Raw genomic sequence first — 22,355 nt, forward strand, 5'->3', positions numbered from 1 at the left:
AGAAGTGGCATATGTCATGCCCACTCATGTTTCATTTCCCAGAAAAAAATCCCAAGCTCAAGCCTAAATTCAAAGGGATGAAGAAGCATAATCCTGCTCTAGGGTGGGGAGGGGAAGCAGATACTGATACACAGACACACAGCCTACTACAGGCTAATAAGGTTCATTTCCCATACACTGTTGTGTATTTTTTGTCCTGGATCCTAAAAGGCACCCCATAATCCATAATATCAGGAGAAGAAAGATGAGAAGATAAGGGAGCAGGGAAACTGGAGTACTGGACATGGAACAATGAGAACACAATGAAGAGAAAGTTGACACATTGTGAAAAATGTCACTGAACAATCTCTGTAGAAATTGTCGAAAGGGACCAGAATTTGCTGCGGAAACTTTCATCAAAAACACAAAAAAGCAGTATTTAAAAAATAAGGATGAAAAGAAACATTCTGCCTTAAGATTCCCATTAACAAACACCAGTAAGTACTATTTATTAATAGATGAAAGTCTAGCCAGACTCAAATAGTATTTCCCACCAATCTTGAAGTGATACTAAACTATATATGGTTAAAACCTATATCCAAATTTTGTATCACTTATCCTGGAATAATATAGGCAAACCTTGTAAAATAATAATGTCAGGAGAAAATTCTCTTCTTCCATCTGTTTAGGGCATCTTTGATTTCCTTGTTTCTGAGACTATAGATCAGTGGATTTAACATAGGAATCAGTACAGTGTATAAAATAGAAGCAAGCTTGCTTTGGCTAAGAGAACCATCAGAGCTGGGCCATAAATAGACAAAGGTGCCTGAGCCGTAGAAGAGGGTTACTGCTGTCAGGTGAGAAGCACAGGTGTTGAAAGCCCTGGACCTGCCTTCAGCTGAAGTGATCTTCAAAATGGTGACAACAAGATAACCATAGGATATCATGATAACCAGCACAGAAATCAGTCCAAAGATCACTGTGAGCACAGAGAAGATAACTTGTAAGAAATAGGTATCAGAGTAAGACAGGATCATCAGTTGGGGCAGGTCACGGAAGAAATGGTTAATGACATCTGGTCCACAGAAATGGAGCTGAAGTAAGGCACACACCTGTATAAATGAGCCAAAGAATCCAGTTACGCAAGATCCTATGAGCATCTGCAGACAGAAGGCAGGGGACATGATGGCTGTGTAAAGTAGAGGCCTGCAAATGGCAGCATATCGATCATAAGCCATGGCCGCCAGAAGGCAGCACTCAGTCAGGGTGAAGCTAGAAAAGAAGAAGTACTGCATGATGTACCCCATGAAGGAGATGGATTTCTGCTCCTGGAAGAAGTCTGAGAGCATCTTGGGGGCTGTGGAAGAAACATAGCATGTATCGAAGAAAGCCAGTTTGTTGAGGAAGAAATACATGGGTGTGTGCAGATGGGAGTCCATCTTGATGAGGGTGATAAGACCCAAGTTCCAGGCCATTGTCAAGAGGTATATCCCAAGGAATACTATAAAGAGGGCAATCTTGAATTCAGGAAAATCTGAGAATCCCAAGAGGATGAACTTAGTGACTGCTGTATTGTTCCTTCCTCCAGCCATTGTCTTGATGTTTCTTTACTCTGCAGAGAGGTCCCCATACTAATGATTGACTATTTTAACATTCAGAATGAACTTGACGGCAATGGATTTGCTTTTTATTTTAATATTATGAAACTTTGTTGACCCATAGTCAAGAGACCTTTTTTAACAACATGAAAAATTATAAAAAATATTTTAACTTTAGAAATCACATCTCCCAATTACTCTTAATAGTTTGGGCTGTATTTTTATTTTTACTTTCTATAAACATACACAAAAATCCTGGTGGTGTAGTGGTTAAGTGCTACAGCTGCTAACCAAAGGGTTGGCAGTTTGAATCATCCAGGTGCTCGTTGGAAACCCTATGGGACAGTTCTACTCTGTGGTATAGGGTCGCTATGAGTTGGAATCAACTCGATGGCACTGGGTTTGGTTTTGGTTTTATAAACATACACACACATTGCTAAATCACTGTCTAAAGGTTTGTACCAATTTACACTAGTATCAAGATTTCATGGCAATACTCCTGTCACCCTTTTATTAACGCCATCCAGAATTATTTATTTTTGATCTTTGACAATCTTACAGATAAAAACATTATTCCATTATTTTTAATTTGCACTTATATTAGTGATTTGTTCATCTGTATCTTTTGCTCATTTGTCTAGAAAATTGTTCGTTATTGATTCATAGGAGTTTTTTATATATCAAGGATGTTAACTCTCCGTCCTTCATACATTTTGCTAACACATTTCCAAATTTCCCGTTAATTATCGATGATGTTAATGTAGTATATTTCTGTATGTGCTTTTTGGTTCTTGTTGTTAGGTGCCATCAAGTCAGTTCTGACTCATAGCAACACTATGCACAAAAGAACAAAACGCTGCCCTGTCCTGCACCATCCTCACAATCGTTGCTATGCTTGAGTTGATTGTTGTAGCCATTCTGTCAATCCATATTGTTGAGGGCCCCCCTCTTTTTCACTGACCCTCTACTTTACCAAGCAATATGTCCTTAGATTCTTTTAGGTAGTCAATTTTCTGTGTTTTTTATGGTTCTGAAAATGATTTTTTCACACAAGACAACTTTTTCTTACATACTTTGAAAGGTTTTTTTTTTTGTACTTTTATATTTACATTTAAAATGTCCCAGACATTTCAGGGCATAATGTGAAGTATAAATCTGAGACATTTTTTACCATTGTTTTCCCAAACTGATATCCACTTGTCTCAACACAACTAACTGAATGGTTTCTTCATTGATAAAATCATTGTTATGATGTCGATGTAATTATTTATTGATTTCCTATTCTGTTCTATTTTTTGAAATCATCAGTTCATATGCTATACGTTCAGGCCAGTACCACATTTTAATAACTATTTATCATCCTATTTTATGAATAAATTATAGAACATTCTGGTAACTAGTAAGAATAATCTTCCCTCATTTTTCCACTCTGAGATCTTTTTGATGATTCTCATATTCATGCCTCCAGAAAATCTTTATAGTGAACTCATGAAGGTCAATGAAATAGAATTTTACTGCATTTCATTTTTACGTTCACTTGGGAAGAAATAATAGATGAAAATTTTTTCTTTCGTGAAGTTGTTAAGTAAGGTTGTAGAAGAGGTGATATTAAAATTTTTAGAAACATAATATTCAAAAAAAGTTTTATGAGGTTAAGAAACTAACCAAACTTGATTGAAAAAGCTGGGTCTGATGGCATAGATTTTAGGTTCCCAGCTCTGTCCTTACATTGCTGTGACTTCTTTGTACTTTCAGTTTCCTCATCTGTAAAACAAGGTCATTAACATTTTATGTTTAAGGGAACAGTGATAATAGTAGACAAGCACACTGAAGTAAGAGTGATTCAGCATTATAAGACATTATCAATGTGATTTCGATACCCAAGGAAGAGGATTATTTAATTACGGAGAAAGAGAAAATTGCACTGACTCAATACCATCTATCAATGTCCCTGACAAGACCACAACAAGACCCAGAGAATGTTCCCACACTAAGATCTGAATCATGTTACATGTGCTTAGAACACATTCATTAGAGAGAGAGAGAAATGCCTGAATTTGTGATAAATTTTTATTTCAGGAAATTGGGCAAAAGATTCTTTTGCAAATACTAGCTTTGTCACGTGTCTTCTTGGATATGTGTGCCTTGAAATCATCAGATCTTAAGATTATTTTGAGATTTGTAGAAATGCTTGCAAACTGTTGAATTAATGTATGTTTTGTTGTATTTTTTTTTGTTGTATCAATAACAAAAAATTAGATAAAATTATGTATAAAAAAGACTTGATTTCAATTGGCAAAATAATTCTATTATGAAAACATTCTGCATCCCACTTTGAAATGTGGCGTCTGGGGTCTTAAATGCTAACAAGCGGCCATCTAAGATGCATCAATTGGTCTCAACCCACCTGGATCAAAGGAGCATGAAGAAGACCAAGGTCACACGATAACTATGAGCCCAAGAGACAGAAAGGGCCACATGAACCAGAGACTTACATCATCCTGAGACCAGAAGAACTAGATGATGCCCAGCCACAACCGATGACTGCCCTGACAGGGAGCACAACAGAGAACCCCTGAGGGAGCAGGAGATCAGTGGGATGCAGACCCCAAATTCTCATAAAAAGACCAGACTTAATGGTCTGACTGAGACTAGAAGAATCCCAGTGGTCATAGTCCCCAAGCCTTTTGTTGGCCCAGGACAGGAACCATTCCCAAAGACAACTCATATGACATGGAAGCGACTGGACAATGGGTAGGAGAGAGAAGCTGATGAAGAGTGAACTACTTGTATCAGGTGGACACTAGAGACTGTGTTGGCATTTCCTGTCTAGAGGGGAGATAGGAGGGTAGAGAGGGTTAGAAACTAGCAAAATTGTCACGAAAGGAGAGACTGGAAGGGCTGACTCATTGGGGGAGAGTAAGTGGGAGTATGGAGTAAGGTGTATATAAGCCTATATGTGACAGACTGACTTGATTTGTAAACGTTCACTTAAAGCTCAATAAAAATTATTAAAAAAAAAAATTCCAGGAGAAAAAAAAAAAAAACTCACCAAACTTTAACACACAATACAGGGGAGGTCAGCACAACTGGACTAAACCAAAAGCAAAGAAGTTTCCTGAATAAACTGAATGCTTCGAAGGCCAGCGTAGCAGGGGCAGGGGTTTGGGGACCACGGTTTCAGGGTACATCTAAGTCAATTGGCATAATAAAATCTATTAAGAAAATATTCTGCACCCCACTTTGAAAAGTGGCGTCTGGGGTCTTAAATGCTAGCAAGCAGCCATCTAAGATGCATCAATGAGTCTCAACCCACCTGGATCAAAGGAGAAGGAAGAGCACCAAGGACACAATGTAATTATGAGCCCAAGAGACAGAAAGGGCCACATGAACCAGAGACTACATCATCCTGAGACCGGAAGAACTAGATGGTGCCAGGCTACAACCAATGGCTGCCCTGACAGGGAACACAACAGAGAACCCCTGAGGGAGCAGGAGAGCAGTGGGAAGCAGACCCCAAATTCTCATAAAAAGACCAGACTTGGTGGTCTGACTGAGACTAGAAGGACTCCAGTGGTCATGGTCCCCAGACCTTCTGTTGGCCCAGGACAGGAACCATTCCTGAAGCCAACTCTTCAGACAGGGATTGGACTGGACAATGGGTTGGAAAGGGGTGCTGGTGAGGAGTGAGCTTCTTGGAGCAGGTGGACACTTGAGACTATGTTGGTATCTCCTGCTTGGAGGGGAGATGAGAGGGTAGAGGGGGTTAGAAGCTGGTGAAATGGATACAAAAAGAGAGAGTGGAGGGAGGGAGCAGACTGTATCATCACGGGGAGAGTAATTGGGAGTATGTAGCAAGGTATATATAAGTTTTTGTGTGAGAGACTGACTTAATTTGTAAACTTTCACTTAAAGCACAATAAAAATTATAACAAAAAATAAATAAATAAAAATGTATGCCAACAATGGCACCCCTTAAAAAAAAAAAAAAAAGACTTGATTTCAGTGAAATTGATTTGGTTTTGGCCCTTTAGTATCATTGGGTGGTTTATTATTAATATTCAAAAGAAAGAAAAAAGTTAAATTCACAAAATATACTTTTTCTGATTCACTGATAAACAAGAGACGTGAAATGGAAGTGTTTAGATGATGATGATTGATGACGATGATTTAATGATAATAAACTCGTGGGGTCACCCTGAGTCAGAATCAACTCAACGGGAAGTGGGTTTGGCTTTGGACTGGGAGGGACAGGTGACATAACTGAAAAAGTAAACAGAGAGCATATTTCATGCTGATGCCTGATGTTATTCTTACTTCAAGTTTCCTTTTGTTGTTTGTTTTCACTTTCCATTGTCCATCTAAACCTGAAGACATACAAACTATCACTGGCTCTGATTAAAAATAAGAGTCCCAGTGCTGTGGGATAAACACTGCTTCCTCTCTTTCCTTCAAGCATGTGAAATGGGTCAACTGGTCAAGCAACACTAGTGCGGTCTGATCGTCTGTGACGTCAACAGGAAGGCATCAAGAGCAGGAAGCTGACTGCACCTCTAGGAGGAAATCCAGTGTTCTTTGAGAATTTTTTACTACAGGAACTCACTGCAGATGCAATGGTTTTAGAACCTCAAACGAAAACACAATTTATATAAAAATACGCTTAGAAGTTTGGAAATAAAGGCAGGTGAGCAATTGCCCAAAATGGAAAGGACCATTTCTAAACTTTTGGAGAATAGATGGTAGTAATGCTCTGTAATGGATTATTCACATGATTACAACCCAAGGGAACAGTACAAGGTACCAAGAGGAGTTTAACGCTCATTTTGGAAAGAAATAATCGTTCTCATTTTTCTTGCTTTCTATCTTAATGGAATAGAATGTTACATTTCCTGAATCATGCTTTATATCCTATTGGCTAGATGTGTTCCACTTATTTCTCTCTCATAAGAAAGCTCAAATTAATTCACTGCTTAGGAGCCACAGAATTACCTACGACAGCGCTCTCTGCTGTTCAGGACATGTGTGTTGTTTGTTGACTATCAGACATCTGCAAGGCAGTGAAGTAAAACCATCATTTGGGAAGCAGTAGAAGAAAGATGAAAAGTAGATTTAAAAAAATCCTCATTGTTCTTTGTATATCTTTAGAAAGGAGGGCAAAGAAAATATTCAATTTGATATGAAGGGGGAATTACAGAATACATAAAGGGAAGCATATTTTTTTGTCTACTCTGGAAAGTCTTTGCTGGGAGTCAGGAGCTCCCTTGTGGATGCTCTCACTCACTTCACCTCCTATTCTAGTACAGTAAGAATCTCACTGTTCTCCTATTTTTATGAGTTTCCCCATTAGACTTTAAGCTGTGCTTTCAGGCAAAAATAAATATTTTTGAATATTTATTTAACACCTAATGTATCAGTTATCTAGCACTGCATATCAAACCATCTCGAAATTAGTGACTTAAAACACCAACTGCTTATCATTTCTTACAGTTTTGTTGGTTAATTGGACGGTTGCTATGTTGGTCTCACCTGAGATCACTTATGTGACTGCAGCTTGCTGGTAGATGACTTGAGGCTGGAGGGTCCAAGGTAACTTCACTCATATGCATTGGTCCCTAACTGCGATGGCTGGCATTTTCCACCTACATGGCCTTTCATCCAGGATTCCTCTAAGGATGGTGATCTCAGAGTTCCAAGAGAGCAAGCCTCAGTGCAAAATTCTTATCAGGTCTCTACTGTATCACGTTCGTTGATGTTTTATTGGCCAAAGGAAGTCACATGGCCAAGCAAAGAAACAATGTTGGGCATGAAAAATCTTATGTGTTCATGCACAGACATATCAACTCCCATTTCTACTATCATTATGAGCTAGGAAACCTTGGGAATCCACCCAGAATTCAACGCAGCCGATCAAAAATTCTGTAGTATCTTTGATGAAAACACTTCAAAACTATGAAGGCACATTTCTAAAACTTGAGACAATTGGTCAATTCATGAAAAACAAATAGTGGTTACATGCTACAGCTGCCAACCAAAGGGTCGGCAGTTTGAATCCCCCAGGCGCTCCTTGGAAACTCTGTGGGGCAGTTCTACTCTGTCCTACAGGTTCGCTATGAGTCGGAATCGACTCGACGGCACTGGGTTTATCAGTGTAGGCTAATTTTTTAATTATCTAAGCCATTTTACTTTTCAACCAGATGTTGTAGTGTGTTTTAGAAAGCCATGGTAAAAGGTATTATATGTTATTATGTTAGCATTGTTTAAAATTCAGATCATGGATTCTTGTTATTATGGTTAATCGTAATTAAAATAATTTTTTTAAAAAATACTTCTCTCTTAAAGATTTTCTTTTGGAGTAGAAATAAACGTTACTGAAACAGTCACTTTATCTGATTCCTCTTCATGCTCTAAACAGAAGTTAGAGGTGATATAAATGGTTTTTGAATAAGAAAGTTGATCTTGCTAAGCAGATATCTTAAGAAATGGTGATTGACCACAAAGTGACCAGTTCCCTAAGAGCGCTAAGTGCATGGAGAGAAGTGGCTAACGTTGTCAAATCAGAAACTCGAAAGAGGTTTTCCAACTACAACACCAAGGATGACTTCTGAAGGAGTAAGAACTAAAAGGACAGTAAAAGATTTAGAATGCCACTTCTTACCTCAATCATTTCCGAACATGCCTGAAATGCTTAGGTGGCACACATGGTTTGCTCTTGGTTGCTAAACTAAAAGTTGCTGTTTGTAAACCTCCACTGAAGAAAGCCCTGGTGATCTGCTTCCATGAGGATTACAGCCAAGAAAACCCAGGGAAGCGGTTGTACTCTGTCCCACATCACGTTGCAGTGAGTCAGAATCGACTTGATGGCAACCACCACCAACAACAGTTGAATGGTAGGAATGCAGAGCTATTCTCAATATTCCTTGTACTAAATGAGATTATCTTTTGATTCAGGATAATTAAAATGTAAGTTTCTTTGCTTGCTAGAATTATAATTTGGTGTGTTAACTTTTACTAATTTGAATGGTTTCTGTTTATTGACCACTTACTTTTTGTGCCAGGCACAGTTCTCAACAATTCACATACATCTTCTCATCTATTCTCTATGGGCATCATTTTCCTCAGTTTACAGATGGGGAAACTGAGGCACCAGCAAGCTAAATAACTCATCAGAGTCAAGCAGTTAATGAATGGCAGTGCAGAGATTTTGGTCCAAGACCAGTAAACGATAAAAGTCTTGCTATTGAACACTATGCTAAGCAAACAGAAACTCTAAACTATTGCTTTAATTATACTAAGTAAAGAAATTATTACATAATAAATGCAGCTGTTAGGAAATACAATCTTTTAGAACATGATAAGGGCATGGGGAGAAAAGGTACGAGGAATCACAGCACACTTCCCTTCGTACCATGATGGCAAGTTCCTAAATTCAAGGTATTATTCATCTAGCTGCATACTTTTATTTCTGTTATACCTCTCTATCGAGAGAAAACATTTAAATTCCCAGTAGAAAAGACCTGAGATCTGAGCATACCTGTGGCACAAAGAGAGAAGACAGCTGGTAAATACAAAGACATAGCTCTGTGGAGGAGGGAGGGTCCCAAAATGGCAGGCAGGTTCATGGAACGCCAATGTTACTGTGCCCCCACATGCTACTGATGACCGCAGGGCCACCCGGATTTTGTGAGGAAGGTGGCCTACTGGCAGTTGTCTAGTCCATTGGACTCTGGGAAATCCAGCACCATCCATGTCTCCCTCCAGGTCCTGACTCTTGAGGTGCCCCAGATCCCTGGGAAATTCATTGATTACTTACTTGTAATTATCTTCTAAAGGGAACCTGCCTATGGGAATCTGCCTCCTCCAGACTCTGCTTTGACCATGTAATCTGGCCATCCATGATAAGGGAGGTGCTTCCACCTGAGGTTCACTTAAATCCCTCCTTAGGCTCAAAGTGGAGAGAGGAGAGCTAATTATCCTGTCCAGGTAATTGTTCTCTAGGGTGAGGGCAGTAGAAATGTGGGAGTTTTCCCTTGCTAATTCTATTTTCACTTACAGCTCCTTCAAGTTCAGAATACATTTTGTAGACCAAGGAATCATTAGAATATTGATTCTAATACTAGATATCATCTTAACTGAAAACTTCTCATCTGGATTTTTTTTTTTAGTCTTCTCTGTTACACATGGAATATTATAATATACTTGCCTCACTCAACATGTTATCATTTATATTATTGAAATGATTCATAAACATCATCATAAATTTTATATTAATGGTTATATAATGTTCCACTTTGAACAATTTGTGTCTATTGGATTTAATCAGAATCTAAGTGATTGCTCTGAAAAATAAACTTGAAGTCAATGTTTCATACTTAGAAAATTTTCAAAAAATAAATTGCTAGACAGGAGATTTGTTGTATTGTTGCAAGTCCTATTTCCTAATTTCCCATTTTCGTTTAATTTTATTTGGGATTTCTTAATATTAAGAAAATTTCATTTTTTTACAGCAAATCGTTCTACTCTAATTCTTCCAATTATTCTAAACAGTGTTCTTCCCTATTCAGAGATCAGATAAATATTTTACCTACTTTTATTTATTTGTTTATTTATTTTTGGCTTGGCATTTTTTAGGAAACCCTTGAGGCACAGTGGTTAAGAACTTCAGCTGCTAATCAAAAGTTGGCAGTTTGAATCCACCAGGTGCTCCCTGAAAACTGTATGGGGCAGTTCTACTCTGTCCTATAGGGTCACTATGAGTCAGAATCGACTTGATGGCAACAGGGGGCACATTTTAACTCCTCAAACAATCCAAAATAAAATTATGGTGTGGGGAGTTAATATTGTAAAAGATCAACAGTTTGAATTCACCAGGTACTCCTTGGAAACTCTATTGGGAAGTTCTACTGTGTCCTGTAGGGTCGCTGTGAGTTGGAATGCACTCCACGGCAACAAGCCCTGGTAGCAGAGTGGTTAAGCATTGATCTGCTAACCGAAAGGTCAGCTGTTCAAAGTCATCAGCCCCTCCATAGAACAAAGATGTGGCAGTCTGCTTCTCTAAAGTCTACGGCCTTGGAAACCCCATGTGGCAGTTCTACTCTGTGCCGCTGTTAGGTGTCGCCAAGTTGGTTCAAACTCATAGCAACTCCATATACAACAAAATGATATACTGCCCATTGTTGCAGCCAATGTGCCAATCCATCTCGTTGAGGGTCTTCCTCTCTTTTGATGACCCACTACCAACCTTGACGTCCTTCTCAAGGGACTGATCCTTCCTGATAACATATCCAAAGTACGTGAGATGAGGCCTCAACATCCTCACTTCTAAGGAGCATTCTGACTATACTTCTTCCAAGACACATTTCTTTGTTTTTTACTAGAAGTCCATAGCATGTTCAACATTCTTTACAAACACCATAATTCAAAGGTGTCAATTCTTCTTTGGTCTTCCTAATTCATTGTCCAGCTTTCACATGCCTACAAGGCAATTGAAAATAGCATGGCTTGGGTCAGGTGCACCTTAGTACTTGAAGTGACAGCTGCTTTTTAATACTTTAAAGAGGTCTTTTGCAGCAGATTTGCCCAATGTGATATGTCTATGGTTTCTTGACTGCTGCTTCCTTGGGCATTGATTGTACATCCAAGGAAAGTGAAATCCTCCACAACTTCAATGTTTCCTCTGTTTATCATGATGTTGTTTATTGGTCCAGTTGTAAGGATTTTGATTTTCTTTGTGTTGAGGTGCGGTCTATACTGAAGGCTGTGGTCTTTGATCTTCATCAGCAAGTGCTTCAAGTCCTCTTCACTTTCAGCAAGCAAAGTTGTGTCATTTGCATTTCACAGGTTATCCATGAGTCTTCCCCCAGTCCTGATGTGCTGATTTCTTCTTTGTATAATCTGACTTCTTAGATGATTTGCTCAGCATATAGATTGAATAAGGATGAAGAATACAATACTGACACACACATTTCCCGACTTTAAACCACACTATATCCCCTTGTTCTGTTCAAAAAACTGCCTCTTAGTTTACACACAGGCTCCTCATGAATACAAGTAGGCATTCTGGAATTCCCATTCTTTGCAATGTTATCCAGAATTTGTTATGATCCACACCGTTGAATGCCTTTGCATAGTCGATAAAACACAGGTAACGTCTTTCTGGCATTCTCTGCTTTCAGCCAGGATCCATCTGACATCAGCAATGATACCCCTCATTCCATGTCCTCTTCTGAATTCGGCTTGAGTTTCTGGCATTCCGCTGTCGATATACTCCTGAAACCGTTTTTGAATGACGTTCAGCAAAATTTACTTGTGTGAGATATTAATGACATTGTTCAATAATTTCCACATCTTGTTGGATCACCTTTCTTTGGAATGGGCACCAATGTGGATCTCTTCCAGTTAGTCCTATAGGGTCGGTATGAGTTGGAATCAACTTGACGGCAAAGGGTGTGGTTTTTTGGTACATGTAAGGAATATAAGACAATTTGGTTATAATGGTGTAACTCTACCTTAGATGTTAGATGCAGGATTTAAAACCATCATGTGCTTTGAATATACATTTTTTTAAAAAATAATTGTGCTTTAAGTGAAAGTTTACAAATCAAGTCAGTCTCTCACACAAAAACCCATATACACCTTGTTACACACTCCCAATTACTCTCCCCCTAATGGGACAGTCTGCTCTCCCCCTCCACTCTCTCTTTTCGTGTGCTTTTCGCCAGTTTCTAACACCCTCCACCCTGTCATCTCCCCTCCAAGGAGGAGATGTCAACATAGTCTCAAGTGTCCACCTGCTCCAAGAAGCTCACTCCTCACCAGCATCCCTCTCCAACCCATTGTCCAGTTCAATCCATGTCTGAAGAGTTGGCTTCGGGAATGGTTCCTGTCCTGGGCCAACAGAAGGTCTGGGGGCCATGACCACCAGGGTCCCTCCAGTCTCAGTCAGACCATTAAGTCTGGTCTTATGAGAATTTGGGGTCTGCATCCCACGGCTCTCCTGCTCCCTCAGGGGTTCTCTGTTGTGTTCCCTGTCAGTGCGGTCATCGGTTGTAGCTCGGCACCATCTATTGAATATACTTTTATTTTTGCATTGTATATTGAAATTACTTATTTTTATATCATGTGCCCTACTAAACTGTGAGATTCTTAAGAAGGGTGTGTGTGTTATTCTTTCGCTTTCGGCGCTTGGCATACTAGTAGGCACCCATTAAATATTGTTAGGGTAAGAAGTGAAAGAGTGAATGAATACCAAGCCAGTTCAATGATTGAATGCTTTTATAATAAGTTTATTTCTGTGGTGCTGGGTAAAATAGCCTTGTTTTTTGCCAATGCCTTCAGTGCCGCTTGGACTTCTTCCTTCATTATTATCAGATCCTGATCATATTCTACCTCTTGAAATGGCTGAACATAAACTAATTCTTTTTGGTGTAATGAATCTGTGTATTCCTTCCAACTTCTTTTGATGCTTCCTGCGTCATTTAATGTTTTCCACATAGAATCCTTCACTGCTGTAACTTGAGGCTTGAATTTTTTCTTCAGTTCTTTCAGATTCAGAAATACCAGGCATGTTCTTCCCTTTTGGTTTTTATCTCCAGCTTTTTGCATAGGTCATTATAATACTTTACTTTGTCATTTCAAGCCACCTTTTGATATTTTCTTTTCATTTCTTTTACTTTATCATTTCCTCCTTTTGCTTTAGCTGCTCGACGTTTGAGAGGACGTTTCAGAGTCTTCTCTGACATCCACTTTGGTCTTTTCTTTCTTTCCTGTCTTTGCAATGACCTCTTGCTTTCTTCATGTGTGATGTCCTTGATGTCATTCCACAACTTGTCTGGTCTTCCATCATTAGTGTCCATCGCCTAAAATCTATTCTTGACATGGTCTCTAGATTTAGGTGGGATATACTCAAGGTCATACTTTGGCTCTCATGGACTTGCTCTGATTTTCTTCAGTTTCAACTTGAACTTGCATATGAGCAATTGATGGCCTGCTCCAGAGTTGGCCTCTGGGCTTCTTCTGACTGATGATATTGAGCTTTTCCATTGTCTCTTTCCACAGATGTATTTGATTTGATTCCTGTGTATTTCATCTAGTTAGAGGTCCATGTGTATAAAAAAAAAATAGCTGCTATTTATGTTGGTGAAAAAAGGTATTTGCACTAAAGAAGTCATTGATCTTGCAAAATTATATCATTTGATCTCCAGCACTGTTTGTATCATCAAGGCCATATTTTCCTATTACTGATCCTTCTTCTCTATTTCCAACTTTTGAATTCCAGTCACCAGTAATTATCAATGTCTCCTGACTGCATGTTTGATCAATATCGGACTGCAGAAGCTGATAAAAATGCTCACTGTCTATGCCAAGTTACTTTGGAGACACCTACCTGACCAACCTACAGGAAGAGATCTGTATTTATGCTTATTACCTAGAAAGGAGATCCGACCGAATGCAGAAATTTCCAAACAGTATCGTTAATATCACTGGCAAGCAAAATTTTGCTGAAGACCATTCAAAAGCAGCTGTAGCAGTATATAGACAGGGAACTGACGTAAGTTCAGGCTGAATTCAGAAGAGGACATGGAGCCAGGGATATCATTGCTGATGTCAGATGGATCCTGGCTGAAAGCAGTGAATACCAGAAGGATATTTACCAGTGTTTTATTGACCATGCAAAGGCATTTGACTGTGTGGATCATAACAAATTATGGATAACATTGAGAAGAATGGGAATTCCAGAACACTTAATTGTGCTCATAAGGAACTGTACATAGATCAAGAGGCAGTTGTTTGGACAGAACCTAGGAATACTGAGTAGTTAAGTCATGAAGGTGTGCGTCAGGGTTGTATCCTTTCACCATACCTCTTTAATCTGTATAAAAAATACTGAGGAAATAATCTGAGAAGCTGGACTATATGAAGAAGAACTCAGGATCAGCATTTGAGAAAGACTCAGAAACAACCCGTGTTATGCAGATGACACAATCTTGCTTGCTGAAAGTGAAGAGGACTTGAAACACTAATGAAGATCAAAGACTGCATCCTTCAATATGGATTCCATCTCAACATAAAGAAAACAAAAATCCTCACAACTGGACCAATAAGCCACATCATGATAATCGGAGAAAAGACTGAAGATGTCAAAGATTTTGTTTTCCTTGGTCCACAATCAACACCTATGGAATCAGTAGTCGAGAAATCAAAAGATATGTATTGGGCAAATCTTCTGCAAAAGACCTCTTTAAAGTGTTGAAAAGCAAAGATGTCACCTTGAAGACTAAAATGCACTGGACCTCAACCATGGTATTTTCAATCTCCTCATATGCATGTGAAAGCTGGACATTGAATAAGGAAAATCAAAGACGAATTGATGCCTTTGAATTGTGGTCTTGGTGAAGAATATTGAAGACACCATAAGAAACGAAAAGAATGAACAAATCTGTCTAAGAGGAAGTACCTCCAGGATGCTCCTTAGAAGCAAGGATGCCAGGACTGCATCTTACATACTTTGTACATGTTGTCAGGAGGGATCAGTCCCTGGAGAAGGACATCATGCTTGGTGAAGTACATGTTCAGTGGAATAGAGGAAGATGCTCAACAAGTCGGACTGACACAGTGGCTGCAACAATGGGCTCAAGTGTAACAACGATTGTAAGATGGTGCAGGACCGGGCAGTGTTTGATTCTGTGGTACATAGGGTCATTGTGATTAGGAATCGACTTGATGCCATCTAACAATAAGAACAAATAGACGACACCTGTGCACTCAGCTAGTAGCCAAAGGTTGGAGGTTCTAACACACTCAAAGACACCTTCTAAGACAGGCCTGGCAATCTGCTTCCAAAAGTCACCACCTTGAATATGCTATGGAGCAGGTCTACTCTACACACAGGGGGGTCACCATGATTCAGGTTCGACATGATAGCAACAAACAACAAGGGACTCGAAAGGTTCCCGGTTGGTGGAAACATCTGTGCTCATTCTCTCACGTAAAGGATGGCAGGTTTCAGCCCATCCAGCAGCACCATGGAAGAAAGGCCTGGCAATCTGCTTCCATAAAGATCATAGCCAAGAAAACTCTATGAAGCAATTCTACCCTGTACCACAGGAGTTGCCATGAGTCAGAACTGACTCCACAGCTCTGGGTTTGGTTTTAAGACAGTTCAAGATTCTGTCTCCACACTTACTCATTTCCTAAGGCTCGGTGGGAACTTTGCACATTATTCTCCAAGGAGAAGTGCTGCTGGGATGCACAGAGTGGTCATGAAGGTTTTCTTTGGAGACTATGTGCCTAAGGTACCAGACTAAGCAGAGACTGTAAGGACCTAAAGCCCATAAGCTTTAAATCTTGCCGTAGTCAGCTTGCCAAAAATCCAAGCAGCCTAAAGTTATCTAGGATATCACCTCCTTCTCCAAGTTGAATAACCAACAACCTGGGGAGTCAGTTGCAGCAGCTCTGAGAGCGAACACCTCAGTAAGCCACTTGGTGTGCCAACTTCAGGAGCTTCCTCCCCGTGATGAGTGGACTTGCATCTATATGCACCACACTACATGACCAGTGTTCACTCTGACCTGTGTCCTCACTGCTCCATGCTTTTACCTGTTACTCCACAGGAGGGTTTCTTTGCCATTAAATAGTGTATTGAGTGTCAGCCCTTACTCCCAAATCTCCTTTTGACATACACTCTATCTTGCAGAAATCCGCCTGAGTTTCTGTCCTGCAAAGAGGCATATTTCTCTGGATTTTAGCAAAGATGTATAGGTATGTTGTTGTTCTTGTTAGTTGCCATGGAGTTGATTGAGACTCATGGCGACCCCACATGTTGCAGAGAACTGCTCCATAGGGTTTTCAGAAGCAGATCACGAGGCTTTTCATCCAAGGTGCCTCTGAGTGGGTTTGAACTACCAGCTTTTCCGTTATTAGTCCAGTGCTCAACAGTTGGTGCCTCCCAGGGACTCCCAAATATATACCATAAAAACCAAAAACTAACTCGTTCCCATAGAGTCACTTAGAAGTCATAGCAACACTTGATGACACAGCAAAATTGCCCTAGATGGTTTCCAAGGTTGTAATCTTTATTGAAGCAGACTACTACCTCTTTCTCCCACTTCAAGGCGGTGGGTTCATAACACTGACCTTTCAGTTAGCAGCTGAGTGCTTAACCACTGAGTCACCAGGGCACCTACATAAAAACCAAAAGCAAACCCATTGCTGTCGAGTCAATTCTGACTCATAGTGACCCTATAGGACAGAGTAGAACTGCCCCATAGGAATTCCAAGGAGTGGCTGGTGGATTTCAAGTGCCGATCTTTTGGTTAGCAGCCTTAGCTCTTAACCTCTGCACCACTAGGGCATATGTTTAAGTACTACTTAAATTCTCCTTTGGTTATTTCTATGAGAATTTTGGAGGGAGCAATTACTGTATTAGACTCATTGTATCAATGGCCCTGATTTTTCCCTACCTATAGCCTTTTTTTTCTATAGCCTTGCCCTTCTTAATGTCCTTTTACAGAATCTCGGTTTGGTATTCTGACTTGCTTTATCCAGTCAGAAAGAAGCAAATTTGACTCCAGCAGAGTGCCATAAAAATACTTGCAAGTTCCTTCTTCCTCTCTAGAACTCCTATCACCAACACAAGAACATAACTGGGCTTTCACATGCAAGGCATGGTGTCGTTAGGTGACATCAAGTTGGTTCTGACTCACAATAAACCCTATGTACAATAGAACGAAACATTGCCTGGTCCTGTACCATCCTCACAATCAGTCTTATGCTTGAGCTCATTGTTGCAGCCACTGTGTCAATCCATCTCCTTCAGGGTCTTCCTCTTTTGAGCTGACCCCCTACTTTATCAAGTATGATGTCCTTCTTCACGAACTGATCCATCCTGACAACACCTCCAAAGTACCTGAGACGTAGTCTCTCCATCCTTGCTTCTAAGGAGTATTCTCGTCGTACTTTTTCCAAGACAGATTTATTTGTTTTTTTGACAGTCCATGGTATATTCAATATTCTTCTCCAACACCACAATTCAAAGGCTCAATTCCTCTTCAGTCTTCCTCATTCATCATCCAAGTTTCACATGCGTAGCAGGTGACTGAAAACACCGTAACTTGGGTCAGGCACACCTGAGTCTTCAAGGAGACATCTTTGCTTTTCAACACTTTAAAGAGGTCTTTTGCAGCAGATTTGTCCAATGCATATCTTTTGATTTCTCAACTGCTGCTTCCATGGGTGTTGACTGTGGAACCAAATAAAATGAAATCTTTGACAACTTCAGTCTTTTCTCCGATTATCATGATGTGGCTTATTGGTCCAATTGTGAGGATTTTTGTTTTCCTTATGTGGAGGCGTAACCCGTACTGAAGGCTGTGGTGTTCGATTTTCATCAGTAAGTACTTCAAGTCCTCTTTGCTTTCTGCAAGGAAAGTTGTGTCATCTGCCTACTGCAGGTTCTTAATGAATGCTCCTCCGATCCTGATGCCGTGTTCTTCTTCATATAATCCAGTGTATAAAAAAGTTACAGACCTGTTATAAACCCCATTTTTCTATCTTCACTCATCCAAAATAATGTATTAGGGGCACCTCTGCAAAAGGAGATGTAGATATTATTTCTAAATTATAGTATATAAAATCGAGATATATAGTGGTGAAGAGCATAATCAGTCGTCAATCAGCTTTAGGTTAGGATCCCTTTAGCCTATGCCCAGAGTCCTAGAAGCCACCAAACCCTTCTTCTTCTGCTAACACAGCAGGAAATAATAAAACTTCTTAGGACACAGGATTCATGACTTCATACACCAGAGCACATCTATTCCCAATCATGATGCTAAGTTCTGGTCTAGAAATTCAGAAAGTATTGTAAAATAGAAATAACAGATGTAGGCAATTTTTGAATACTACATCAAAGAAAGTACACTTGTTTATTTAAAAATATAAACTGAGACAAAACAGTTAAGTACCAGAAGTTACAAAAAAGAGAAACATATGGGATGATCCAGTAGACTTCCTTTGATTTCCGACGTTTGTCATGGGTAATTAATTAATCTCTGAACCTTTGTCATTCATGAGACATTCTCACAGAGGGACAGGCATCCTGTGCATCTATATCCTGTGGAGAATGTGAAGATCAGAACAGAAGGATGCTGATCATCTGCGGAGATAGGTAACTATGAATCAACGGACATATCACTGTTTTCTGAGGGCGTCGTTTTTCAAAATTAAGGATATTTTGAATTTTATAAAATAAATCATTTCTTCTGGCTGTGACATTGATTTCAAGCTCTACTTCTCCTCAGAAATCTTAATCTCAAACCATAAAAATACTAAGGATCCAACCAAGCAAAATGAATGGCACTTAAGGAGTTCTCTCTCTTCCCCTGCCCCCCGCCCCCATTTCTCTTTCTTTACCCCCAGTGCAGGCTTACAGCTGACATCTTTTGTCTTTAGGGTGAAGCTGAGTGAGGTCTGAATGGGATCACTAAAAGATGTTAGTTCTGAGTTGGCACCTTAGCTGAAATCTAGGCCTGCAACCCCATACTTCATTTCCCTTGGTAACATTCTGTCCAATAATTGCAACTTGGTGGCTATCAAAGGAATGTTTCCTTTCACCTCTCAGCTCCATCAGGTTGGAGTCTAATCCAGGTGTATGGAGTTTTGGAAGCAAGATTTCCTAAACTGCAGTGCTGACAGCTGTTCAACAGACTTTAAGTTCTTACCACATGAACACACATTGTGGCTTGGATTTAACTTTATGAATACAAAGCATTAGATACACACAGTGCCTTTTACCAGGAATAATCTCTTCAAAATATCTCTGATGTCTGGCCTATGATTATGGATATTAGAATCCTATCAGGAGATAAACAACAGGACTGCTTTTCCTTTTCCAGCTTGCTTTCCTTGGTTGGTATTTTTAATCTCAGCTCTTTAGTGTTTCTCTGTGCCTTACAGCAATTCCAACCAAAGTTATGAGGGAAACAGGTAAATCATGACATTCTTATGCATCCAGAAGTTCAGCTCCTTATAGCTAATTTTACTATGCACTTCCCTTTTGTTAATTGTTTGAAAAACAACTGCCTAATGGAGAGTTAGGTGACTCTGGAGGTGTACTGGTTAAGTGCTCAGCTGCTAACCAGAAGACCCACCAGAGGTCCCAGGGTAGAAAAGACCCAGAGATCTGCTCCCATAAAGATTATAGCCTGGGAAACCCTGTGGGACAGTTTTACTCTGTCATACTTGGTTGCTATGAGTAGAAATTGACTCAATGGCACACAACAATGCAGACTTGTTTTACTGAACAAACAAAAAAAGTAACACAAAGACATTGTTGGAGGTGCCAAAATGAGTGACTAGATCACCTCCTGAGCAGAGTACCATCTTCTGACTTACTTTTCTCGTATTTCATTATGAAGGGAAGATGGAACAAGGGAGACTCTATAGGAACAAGAGAGAAGAGATTGTCTGGGGCTGTCAGATTAAACAACTGGCTGAACAAAATCTTACATATGGCAGACCTGTTAAGCATTCCTATTAAAACAAGTTTCTGTGTGAAGTTAACAAATTTTTTATCTGCTGCGGTTTCTTTTGCTTAGTCTAAAGCAATAAACAAGAAATTTAAATCACAATACCCAGAAGTGAAAAAATCAAATATGAGGAATACCTGAGTATTTAGGAATTTTATTTTAAGACCCCTCAGCACCGATACTACTACTTGCCCTAACTAAAATGAGATGCTATGAGGAGGTTTGCTGGCCTCCTCGGACCTTGTTCAGTACTTGCATTTCTGATCCTTAAGGTAGTACCTTACTACATGTTGTTGCTGTTTATTGTTAGGTGCCATCTAATCACAGGAACCCTCTGTGCAACAGAATGAAACACTGTGAGGTCCTGCACCATGCTCACCATCACTGTTATGCTTGAGCCTATTGTTGCAGGCACTGTGTCAATCCCATCAGGTTGAGGGTCTTCCTCTTTTTTTACTGACCCTCTAATTTACCAACAATGATGTCCTTCCCCAGGGACTGGTTCCTCCTGACGACATGTCCATAGTATTTGAGACATAGTCTTACCACCTTTGCTTCTAAGAGGCATTCTGGATGTATTACTTCCAAGACAGATTTGTTCCTTTTTGTGGCAGTTCATGGTACATTGTATATTTAATATTCTTTGCTGTAATTCAAAGGTTTCAATTCTGCGGTCTTCCTTATTCATAGGGATAGGATACTTGTGGTGAAATGTCAGATTACCACATCTACCTACCAAAATACTCATGGATTGCTTGTCCTCTGATTTAGTAGGTCATAACTACTGCCTCATGGAGTTATTGAACTTCCAGATACTTCCCATGCATTTGCCTGGCTAATGGCAGTCCTGGGTTTATATTAGAAGAGTGTAGCACTGTAACTTTGCACATAATTAGAAGAGTTGAGGATCAATGTTTTAGTTGCCATTCCTCCTACACTGTTTGTGTATCTGAAATAAATTCTGTAATCAGAAACTCCAGGAGAGGATTTTCTTCTTCCACCTTCTTAAAGCATGTTTTATTTCCTTATTCCTCAGGCTGTAGATCAATGGATTTAACATGGTATTATAACAGTATATAAGACTGATGCCAACTTGTTTTGGTTCAAGGAATCACTAGAGTTAGGATACATGTTAACAGAGATACCTGAGTTGAAGAAAAGGGTCACTGCTGTCAGATGAGAAGCACAGGTGTTGAAAGCCTTCGACCTGCCTTCAGCTGAAGTGATCTTCATAATGGTGGCAACAATATAAGCATAGGATATCATGATAACTAGCACAGAGGTCAGTGCAAAGATCACTGTGAGCACAGAGGTCATGACTTGAAGGAAACAAGTGTCAGAGCAGGATAGGATCAGCAGTTGAGACAGGTCACAGAAGAAATGGTTCATGATATTTGGCCCACAGAAATGCAGCTGAAGTAAAGCACACAGTTGGGTAAATGAGCCAAAGAATCCAGTTATGCAAGATCCTGCTACCATTTGCAGACAAATCGTCGGGGACATGATGGCTGTGTAGGGCGGAGGGTTACAAATGGCAGCATATCAATCATAAGCCATGGCTGCCAGAAGACAGCTCTCAGTCAGACCCAGGCTAGAGAAGAAGTAGTACTGCATGGGGCACCCCATAAAGGAGATGAATTTATGCTTCTTAAAGAAGTCTGAGGGCATCCGGGGGGATATAGTGGAAACGTAGCAGATGTCTAGAAAGGAGAGTTTACTGAGGAAAAGGTACATGGGTGTGTGCAGGTGGGAATCCATTCTGATGAGGGTGATAAGGCCCACATTCCAAGACACTGTCAGGAGGTAGATCCCTAGGAATATTGAAAACAAGACAATAGTGAGCTTTGGAAATTCACAGGATCCCAAGAGGATGAACCTGGTAATTGTACTATTTCTTCCCTCAGCCATTGCATTAATGATCCTGGGATATGTAGGGAGAGAAGAGAATAAACCTCTAGGTCAGTTGTTATTTCAATTTCTACTCAAATAAACCACCTTCTGTTCACACTGAGCACAGAACAGAGAGAAATATTGCAGCATGTTACAGGAAATAACCCTGATTAACTTTGCCCCTATATTAGCCACAATAATCTCTGTGTCAATTTTCTCACATGTAAAAGAGGATAATTATACCTTTCATTATTAAACCATCAGACCCTTAGAAAGAAAGTGTAGCAACATTTGTAAAGCCTCTTTTTAAAAATGCTTTCAAATTTGAAGATATTATTAATAGGATTTGGCCTCTGTGTATATGTGA

The 22,355-nt window shown here is 39.8% G+C and overlaps 1 protein-coding gene and 1 pseudogene across 1 annotated transcript; both read right to left on the reverse strand.

Moving 5' to 3' along the window:
* Positions 1 to 635: 635 nt before the first annotated feature.
* On the reverse strand, positions 636 to 1,574 carry LOC126080872 (olfactory receptor 1440-like). The gene has a single exon (XM_049892065.1). The coding sequence runs from the start codon at positions 1,569 to 1,571 to the stop codon at positions 636 to 638; it is 936 nt and encodes a 311-aa protein (XP_049748022.1). The 5' UTR covers positions 1,572 to 1,574.
* A 19,491-nt stretch (positions 1,575 to 21,065) lies between these two features.
* LOC126080609 (olfactory receptor 1440-like) lies at positions 21,066 to 22,009 on the reverse strand (annotated as a pseudogene).
* Between the last annotated feature and the right edge of the window lie 346 nt (positions 22,010 to 22,355).

Source organism: Elephas maximus, chromosome 7, assembly GCF_024166365.1.
Source record: "Elephas maximus indicus isolate mEleMax1 chromosome 7, mEleMax1 primary haplotype, whole genome shotgun sequence".
Taxonomy (NCBI): Eukaryota; Metazoa; Chordata; class Mammalia; order Proboscidea; family Elephantidae; genus Elephas; species Elephas maximus.

What these genes read in the sequence shown, in the direction of transcription:
- LOC126080872 (XM_049892065.1), bottom strand. Translation starts at nt 1,571, where the DNA reads ATGGCTGGAGGAAGGAACAATACAGCAGTCACTAAGTTCATCCTCTTG.